Source organism: Sinocyclocheilus rhinocerous, unplaced genomic scaffold (assembly GCF_001515625.1).
Source record: "Sinocyclocheilus rhinocerous isolate Xijiao unplaced genomic scaffold, SAMN03320098_v1.1 scaffold1163, whole genome shotgun sequence".
Taxonomy (NCBI): domain Eukaryota; kingdom Metazoa; phylum Chordata; class Actinopteri; order Cypriniformes; family Cyprinidae; genus Sinocyclocheilus; species Sinocyclocheilus rhinocerous.
The window spans coordinates 129,748-140,459 of record NW_015642328.1 but is presented as its reverse complement, the minus strand read 5'-3'; the positions used below and the strand labels follow the sequence as shown (position 1 = coordinate 140,459).

Sequence of the window (10,712 nt, the reverse complement as noted above, 5' to 3'; positions counted from 1 at the left end):
TTTTTTTTAATCAAATTGGGTGGTTTTTGCATTTGAGGCAGTGCAATTTTGTTCTTGATATGATTCTTGTGATCTGAAAATGATTTTGATGATTTATCACTGTAAGCACATGGACTTTTCATTGAATTAGTTCCAAATCTAAAAAAGAAGACCAAAAGTCAAAACACGTTATCAAATTAATGATAATTGTGATTTGATATTCACATCTAGTTAAAATTTCACCACTAATTTTGAACCAACAAAAAATGAAATTGATTTGAGTGTGTAAACTAAAAAGACAAAATTCCCAGAGACGAAAGAACAAAGCAATTCTCATTTTCACACACTACAACCAGATGCACAAACTATAAAACAGACACAATCGAGAGGGGCAGTTTAACAGACAACTGCTTCCTCTGTCATGTGACCCAAAGACAAATATATCTGTCATTGTTAGTCTTAAACATGTAACAGGCGTGCAGTCTGGATGTATGTCAAAGAGAGAGGAAAATTGGCTGAAAATGGGTTAAGTTTTTTTTACTGCAAGATGTTGACGCATGCGTAAAGTAAGTTGCATTTAGGGAGAGTAGACAAACAACACAGCAAGCTGGGGGTCAAATCAGACATCAAAGGTTAAGCGAGGTCAAAGAAGCCTTTTAACCAGGGCCTGTAGGTCACAGATGTTTGTCTGTTTGCTTTCGTGGCACACTGCTGGAAAATACAGAGCAGATTCATCGGTAAAGTCATTAAATCTCATAATCATGGACGGTACCCACAGACTTTGGTTCAAAAGCAGCAGAGTATTGATTGAGGAATTCCACAAGAGGGTTCAAGATAGATGACTTCTATAGAAAATAGAAATAAACTCTCTGAAAACTTTAGTGCGAACAGTATTAACTTATGAGATGTTAAATTAGAACATAATCTAATCATCTAAAATCTATACTTTACTTTCTAATAGAAAATAACAAATACATTCCTCTGAAAAATAATTAAATACAATGAAACCACACAATGTCTAGTATTGTGGGGAAAGCAGTGATTAATGAAAGTATAAGATTCTTAAAATATATAATACTCCTTTATAAATACTGTAATTTGTCAATTTAACTGTCAATTTGACTTCCTTTTGATTGATAGATTAGAACAATGTGTCAATATATGTGACACTTTAAATGATATACTTGCAATATATTGAAATTGGTAATATTTAATTTATCCAACATTATATACCAGTGTAGTGCATGCTGGGAAATCGTGACATTCCAATACAGAGGGCTGACTAAACAACTGTTAAGACTCGTTTACACCAAGAATGATAGCTATAATGATAATAATATTACCTAGCCTCAATAACTGTCTATTTAATATAAGCTGCAGTTATGTCGTCTGCTGCTTTAACTGCTCAAGCTCTTTAAAGCTCTCTGATTGGCTGTCAAAGTTTTTATCATTCATTAGCTGGAAAAAAAGGTTTTTTCAAAGTTATTTCAACAATGTCATTCCTCTGTGCCATACCTGACAACATTTGGGTACCAAAATACGGGAAAGGGGGGTGGAGTCAAAAGTAATTTTATATTATATTATATTATTTTTATATTAATTTAAACAATTATTATCAAACAATTATATTCATTTAGTAACATAAATGTATCTTAGCGTAGGCTATATCTTTAGAGTTTTATAATTCATTATCTTCATTGTTTCCTTCCCGCGGTACTACCTGCGCACATATCAATAGCATCACTGGGCTGTAGGTTGCCAAGTTGAGGGGACAAATGGGTTGAAATTTGTATGCGTCGATCGTGTGAGAAAGATGCGTTTCATACAAGATCTGGCAACTTGACAACCTTGGAATTTGTTGTCGTGATTATTCATATAATGAGGTTTGGCCCATACAAATTACGGGAGTTTTACGGAAGTGAATGTAGCAAACATATAAAATATGCCCAGTGGGATTTTTTAAATTTTTATAGAAAGATTAACTGACAAGAGTGTACATCTGTGCGGTAAGGTGCCCCGTTAGAATGCAAACACTGTAACGCATCGAGTATTATTTGCAAAGTGAGACTATTCAAAACTCTTCTAACACAAGAGGTGTATCTCAATGTCGGGTGTCTAGTGTGTTCTTATCTCTGGTTGCACTATGGATAGGTAATTAAACAGGAGCTCCAATGCTGAACGGCCACCTGCAGGCCTGTGATAAAAACAACTCTCTCTCTCTTGGCACAGGATGGGGCCAAGCAATACTGGCTCTCTAATCTGGACCGTTCTTTCCTTTATTCTACCGTTTTTTTAAAAATTCATTTCCTGCATTCCATTGGCATCTAATTGCTTTTGAGTCTAAAAAGACGCTCACCTCTGTCTAATCAGCATGACAAAACAAGCTACACGTATTCTTAAAAAGTAGATATCTGCTTGAATCAGGCTAATAACTAAAATCCAGCTCATTACATATGCATCTTTTGGAAATTTCTTAGTATTGTGTGAATCTAAAATCACGAGTGCAGCATATAATGCCATCTGGTGTTCGTATAAGGAAGAGAAATGAGTCCTACAAATGCAATTCAGAGACACAGCATAGGAGCCATATTTAGTTATGTCTCATTTTGATCTGTTTATTACAGAAAAAGATATTATATGGCTTCAGAAGTCTTGGAGTATAGTGTGGACCACTTTTAAGGAAAATATTTGTAATTGTGTAATGTAATTTTGTGTTTAATACTGGTTTTAAACAACATGAAGGTGAGCAGAGAATGACAAAATTTTTCTTGGGTCATTCTTACTACACAGTTAATGAACGTCGCTTAATATTTTTGTGGAAACTGTGATACATTTTCTTCTAAATGATTCTTTGATGAATAGCAAGTTCAAAAGAACAGCATTTAGAAATATTTTGTAACATTATAAAATGTCTTCACTGTGATATTTGCTGATTACAAGTATTAATTTCTTAAAAAAAAAAACATAAATAAAATAAAATACTGACCCAAAACTTTTGAATGGCAGTGCATGTTTAATTGTAATATAATGGATACAACAATAAACTCCTACCCCCCCCCCCCCCCCCGTAATATTAACTCCTTTAACTAACAAAATTACATTCATTCTATACTGATTGTGTCTCACTTTAAAACATGAAAGATGATTAAAAAGTTAAAAAAAGTTAAAGCCCTCAAGCTGTAAGCAGTAACTCTCAATTCCTTCTCCGAGAAACGACTTTTATTTCCATTCTGTTGGGCATCCTGTTAATTTTCTCTAATTTGTTGAGCTTGACCATATTTCTGAAAGTCTGCCAAAGCCCTTTAGTAGAAAATCTTTTTTTTTTTTTTTTTATTACAAAAGTTACAGAGCTCAAAAGGTACTGCTTTACAGAAATGACCCATCTCATTCTTCATTCATCTTTATCTGGTTTGAGCCAAGCTGACGATTTAATGACAGAAAAATATCATGGGACTTTTTTTTTTTAGCAGAAACAAACAAATTTTTCATTTTAACAAAATTTTCGTTTCAATTAATTATCCGTAATTATTTCATCAAAAGCCTCAATATGATGCAGTGATAAGCCTGAACAAATCGCACTTGGAAAGATGTAGAACCTTGCTCTTTAGAGCTGATTAGTATTACACTACATGCCAACACAAATCTGCAATGCAACTTTAATATTAATACATCGCACTGAACCATTCCTGCATATGCAAACTGTACCATAAACTATAAGAGTGAGAGATGCTTCTGTCAAACAGATAATTGAGTCTCTGGAGGCTTCTTGCCCTCAATTCCTAATTCATTTTACCTTTTGTCTTGTTCAAACGGAAATACTTTACAACCGAATCATTTAAAACACTCTGAAAATGAGCCCCATTTAATGTTTCAGAATAAACAAAATGTGTGGGGTTTATTTACAACTTTCTAAAAATACATCCGCAACTTTACATAACAGAAATATAACTTTTTTGGTTTGCATGCAAGCATGAACTTTAAAATAATGAGGTCTGTGTGCAGAGAAATAATTTGAGAATGATACAGCAGAACTGCTCTACGGAATGATTCGGAAGCGTATCATTAATCAGCAGAAGCCCTCCTATGGAATTCCAGATAGGGGATAAAGGGGAAAACCCAACAATTTTTACAAACAGAGAACAGAATCACGTGACAACACGTCAAGACAGACACGTTGATAGACAGGAACACGATTTGGTACAGGAAATGCAGCGGAGATCTTTGCAACCATAAGCTTGAGGTATGATGCTTTGTTGAAACTGGCTCATACATACAGTACAGCACTCAGGTTAGTCTGATGGTGAGGATATGCATGGAGATCAAAAAATGGCGCCATGCACTGAATAATGAGAGAATAGCCTGGAAAATGACTCTGACTAGCAGCTACCATATTACATGCCACAAATGACTGCTTAAGAAAGCGTGACATTGAGAAGCGCACGGTTTGTGGCAATAAAACTCTTTCTATGCCATCTGCATTCAAAAACGACTTCATATGCAGACCGGCTCAGTCAGGTGAGGAGGAAGAGAGGGTGCCAAGGATCGTTCAAGGATGCTGGTCATTCTTAAAACACAACTTTCTTAAGATTACATCAATGCTTGAGCTCTAAAAACTCGTTGGATGGCAAGAAAAGATTTTGTTGCCTGTTATTCGCTTTGTTAATCAAAATGGCAATGTTCAAGGTCAAGCCCAGATGGAACAGATGCTTGAGAAAAATGGAGGAAAAATCGATTTCAACACCAAAATATCATGCGGAACAAGATGAGGCGAGATGACAGGATTGTTGCTTTTGGAAAGCTGGGAAATAACATCGACCACGAGCAAGCTCATGAAATTAAGAGGACAAATCAAGGGGAAGTACCCCACGCATGCGGTACAGAACACACCCCGAATATGAGGACGCACCCCTGCAGCGGTTATGTCTCATGCAGCTTCACATCAACTGATGTAGAGGTTAGAATGGCATGAATTTCTGTGTAAACGTGACTGGATGATTGGGACCCTGCCAATAGCTTTCTTTATGAGTACATAAAGATTCCAGAAAGATGGATATTGTTCTCAAACCGCTAAACTGATGAATGTCATTTGGAAGAAATTGGTATTGACATTTGAGAGAATTGCAGAGGGTCAGAACAGGCTAACAGAGCAGATCACTAGCCTGTCATGTCTGCATGAAAACTTAAACGTATGCATTTTCATCCAATGGAGCACAATAAACATGTTGCGCATTTCTGTGATGAAAGACAGCGTGCTCATTACAGGCCAATAGATAAAACTAACAGGCCATGAAATGGCTTTGGCCTCTGGAAATCATCTGATGGCACATTGTTCTTCTTGTTGTGCGCTGATTCGCTTTTCCGACATGGAAAATGTATAATTGGGTGTTTGTTTAACTAGGGGCACATCTGGCTTTCTGGACTTTGTGAAGAACACACTTTTTAAATACATTTGCTAGTTTACTTGCAGTAATTTGTAACAAAGTTATATTATGATATTTCATATAACATAATGCATTTCATAGCATTTTGTGGTGCAAATAAATAAATAGCTAAATAAATAAATAAAAACTTCTAAACATATATTTGGGTATAATATGTATTTCAATAAATGTAAATAATTTATGCAGATATTTATTATTTAGATGTTTATGATTATTTTGCTACTTTGTGAAAACCATCAAATCTATTATAAAAGCATCTAAATAAATGATGAAAGTATGGTAAAAAGACTTGATGTGATACATTTTAACGTGACCTTCATGTCACAGAAAAAAAGTTGAAATCTGTTAATTTTAATAAAAATCAACCCCTTGGATATAAAAGTGCCCAAAGTTGAAGAAACACGCAATTATTGTAAGTGGTAGGGTTTTACTCAAATGATAATGAGATTCATTTGACCTCTCTGGCTGGAATCATGATTTGCAAAGAAATACATTTTATATTATCTATAACTGCAATCACAAAAGTAGCATATTTCGCAAAAGACATGACAGACTATTTTCTCAAAGCTACAATTACGTTTGAAAAAAAAAAAGCCAATACCCAACTTCTCTCAAATCTCTCTCTTTCTCACTATCAATCTAATCACTGAATTGTATTTTTCATATTTGGGTTGGAAAATATTAGCAGAACAACTTGTTCACACTGACGCAAAATTATATCGTTAAAAATAAGCATAACGACACAAAACAAAAATTGGTACACAGAAATTCGATGATATCTGTTCTCTATTACAACAAGTTAACTTAAATCAAGCCTCTTGAAATGAGGAAACAGAAAGGAATCGAAAAGACTGCTTCAACAGCAATTAATCTAATAGATATCACTCTACTATAAGGCTGAAAGCAAAGTTCAAGAGAAATCTCAAAATGTATCATGTGCCAAAATGCAGTCCACTATCACATGGCAAAGAAACCTCAGTATGATACATTTTGAAGCATCAATGCAGAGAACATGTCACTTTCCTGTACTAATTTTGTACGTATGCTCTCATAATAGGCACTGGGGACAAAATTAGTAATCAGTGTGACCATGTTAACCACTTCGGAAAACCCCATGGCCAAGTGTAGCTCGTAATAAAATATTAGCAGAACAACTTGTTCACACTGACGCAAAATTATATCGTTAAAAATAAGCATAACGACACAAAACAAAAATTGGTACACAGAAATTCGATGATATCTGTTCTCTATTACAACAAGTTAACTTAAATCAAGCCTCTTGAAATGAGGAAACAGAAAGGAATCGAAAAGACTGCTTCAACAGCAATTAATCTAATAGATATCACTCTACTATAAGGCTGAAAGCAAAGTTCAAGAGAAATCTCAAAATGTATCATGTGCCAAAATGCAGTCCACTATCACATGGCAAAGAAACCTCAGTATGATACATTTTGAAGCATCAATGCAGAGAACATGTCACTTTTCTGTACTAATTTTGTACGTATGCTCTCATAATAGGCACTGGGGACAAAATTAGTAATCAGTGTGACCATGTTAACCACTTCGGAAAACCCCATGGCCAAGTGTAGCTCGTAATAAAAGTTTGAGGGGAATGATTTGACATCAGCTCTGATTCAAGGCTACTGAATAGACTAAGCATTATAAATCCATGCCTATTTCTGTTTTGTTTAGAATATTTCTTAAGATATCCTACTATATTCATGTCTCTATATTGGTGTACATGGGTTGGATTGGAAAGGAAGTTACACTTTTTCTATCCATGGGGGGAGGCGATGCTTTGAGGATCTGATCCTCAGTTGCACATGAAAGGCCACCACATAGAGGCAAGCAAAATTCAACTGACCTAGCCCACCTGCATGTCCTTCGCACTCGGCAAAGTCCTCGTCGTCACTGGAGCATTCGGCCGAAGAGACCATGTCATCCGTGGTCTATAATACGGTGAAACACACAAACAGGACAATAGACAAACAAAAGAGAGACTTGAATGCATTAGATTGCACCACCATAATGTAAAAGAACCTATTTAAATAAAGTTTCTAATATATTGTATAGGTCCAGATGCATTTTTCTGCACTGATTTTGAAGTAACAATTTGTGGTGTGCATGAGCAAAAACATCCAAGAAAGCCTTCAAAAGAAGAAAAAGAATTAAACAGACTGAGTTAAGAATTAAAAAATTTTTAAACTAATAAGTAAATATTTTTGTAACACTATTTTTTTGGTCAAACATTATGAAGATAAAATATGGACAACAATTTCCATTTCAACAACCTAAACAAATTAACAAAAACAAAAATCCGACAAGAACGCAAAACTTCCTAAAACATCCACACACACACACACACACACACACACACACACACACACGCACATTTTCCATGCTTTATGGGGACTTTTGATAGACATAATGATTTTTATACTGTTTAAACTGTATATTCTATCCCTAACTCTAAACTACCCCTCACAGAAAACTTTCTGTATTTTTAGATAAATTTTTTTTATAATAAATTAAAAAAAAACTTCCTTTAGTATGATTTATAAGCTGTTTTGCTCATAGGGACCAAAAAAATGTCTCCATTAGGTCAAAAATGAGGTATTACTATACTTGAGGGGACAATTGTTCCCCAAAATGTAGCCAATACCACACACACACACACACACACACTTAATTGTGTCTATATACATTAATTAAATGTATAAAAATATATCATAAAACACTTTCCACATGGACCAAATTATACAAAGTTGGTTTTTCAAGAAATAAGTACATATTGAAATAAGTAAGTAAATTAATAAATAATACATGGATTTAGAACAAGATGAGGGTGGAAAAATAACAGGATTTTCATTTTTGGGAGAACTATTCCCTCTGAATGGAGCTGAGAGTACCACACCCTTATTAGCAGCTGAAAGCATAATCAAATTAGCCACAATATTTAATAAATGAATATGCAATGAGTCTGAGATTTAGGGAATTTTATAAATGACAGAAGTTTCCGAGGAGCTCTGCAGGAACAGATTTCACGTAAGCCTGCTCGTGAGTCAGTGTCATTATTTCCCCGTCAATAAACATTAATTCACCGGTGACAGACAGTGAATGAGTTTGCTGAGCTCATCTTGGGTGTTAATTCCAAACTTTTATTTTGAAAAACTGCTCACGTCAAACATTTATACGAGTCACCTCCATCTCGCCCTTTCGAGAGTCTGCATGGATTTCCCATCACTGTATATCACCGGTGCTGAGAGGAGAGCACCAAACACATAGCGGCACTCTAAGATTATCTGTGTGTCTCCAACATCTCCCGCTCTGATTTATCCCCAGCGCTCTCCCTTACTCATGCCAACCGCCGCGGTGAGCTCGTTTTTCACACCCTCTGCTTGGCATGTCTTTATTAGGAGCAGATTAGAATGTGGGGCCAAATAAGTACTGTTGTAGACCAGGTTTATTAAATTTTAAATAACACAGCAATGGAGCAATGGAAAGCGCTCTCATACGAGAAAGCGCAGGGTCATAAATATGATTGGGTTTGATGGAATAATAAATTGTTTTCCCTCTACATTCTTGGTGGACTTTGCTTGGGGGGAGGGGGAGGGGGGGTGTTCTTGTTTTCTCCCAGTTTTGGTATGAAAATGGTGCAAAAATCCATTCGAATGCACATCAGGCTGGGCAGAGGTGGCGCTTCACACTGGCGGGGTGTGGAATATCGCTCTATGTGAATATAAAATTATTCATTGAATTTATATTTAGTGTGGCAAACAACTCATCTTCGTGACTGAAAGAGGAGGAGGATATCACAGATGCAGAAAGCAATGAGAAACGTAATTGACTGATTGCGGAGAAAATGTGAAATTATTTCAGGTTTCTCCCTTGAATGACAGCATTTAATCTCATAAACCGCTCCGAACAGAACCCACGGTTGATATTCGGTATGAAAACATTACTGACACAATAGCCGCCTTGAATATGTATGTCTATGAATACACGCAGACTAACGCACAGGTACAGATCCTGGAATCAGTTAGAAGCATTGAATATCTCAGAAGTCACTCTTCATATCCTCTTTCACAATAACACAAGCTCAGCGTTGATACAGGCCGAGAATGCAGTGGAGAGCTGCTGCATTATGCCATTTTATACTCATATATTGATACTTCTGTTGGGAAGGAGAAAATGGCCTAATCCACATATTAACAATGTGAGAATGTGTTTTGGTGGAATATAAGCCTTTAACGTTCATCTGTGCTGAAGAGTCTAATCTTTTTCCCTCCCTCTCTCACGCCCCGTCTGACAGTGACGGGAACTTAATATTGAACTCCTGGAAGATTAGCTTGTTTCTTCACTCTTCTCAAAGCCGAGAGGGTAATGCTTCATGGTGTCTGACAGATAAGCAAATCCGGTTAAATCCATTCAATTTATTTTCAGTCTTAATACATTATTTAAAGAACAATGTATTTTGGACAAATAAAAAAATTTAGAATTATCTGTTTATTGATTTTTTTTTAACATCATTCAATAAAGTTTACTTGGAGTCTGTTGCCACTAAATAATTTGCAGCAAAATGTGACCAACAGCCACGATTATAATTTCAACAACAAACTTTGGTACCTGAACTGAATAGGTTCTTAACAATTTATAATTACTAATTAACAATTTTATATTACAATACAAATCGTTGCAAAGCAACTTTACAGAAAATTAAGTTTCTACAATATTTAGTGGTAGCTTATCAGTGGTGACTGTCAGTTTATGTACATATGGCAGAAATGTACGGAAAAATAAATTAAAGACGTAATCAAACAGATGATGAACATTATTAACAGCAATTATTATATGATGCAATCAAACTTATAGCAAAGTCTGGTAGTTCTGTTTTTTATTTTGTGCATTGAATTATTAGCTTCTGAGAATCAGGATTATTATAGCTAACTAAAAGTAAAACTAACACTAAAACCATAGAACACATTTCCGTAAATGAAATGAAATAAATGTTTATTGAAATAATAAAAAAAAACTTTTCTGCAAAACTGCAACATTTCTAATTTTCATTTAGTTTAAATTGTACTAAAATAACTAAAATATATACACTTTAAAAACAAACAAACCAAAACTAATAAAATAGACAAAAAAATTAATAAATCTGAAAATATATTTGTGACTCTGGAGCACAAGATCAGTCTTAAGTCACACGTATATATAATTGTAGCAATAGCCAACAATACATTGTATGGGTCAAAATTATAAATTTTTCTTTTATGCCAAAAATCATTAGGA

General features: G+C 35.0%; 1 protein-coding gene across 2 annotated transcripts in view; it reads right to left on the bottom strand.

The window, feature by feature from the left end:
* Window positions 1-10,712, bottom strand: part of LOC107755774 (neurexin-3a-beta) — a 137,185-nt gene that overhangs the window by 3,953 nt on the left and 122,520 nt on the right. For both annotated transcript variants that reach the window (XM_016572669.1, XM_016572670.1), the window contains exon 6: window positions 7,285-7,369. In XM_016572669.1, the coding sequence (XP_016428155.1) occupies window positions 7,285-7,369 (85 nt within the window). The remainder of the gene's footprint in view (window positions 1-7,284; window positions 7,370-10,712) is intronic.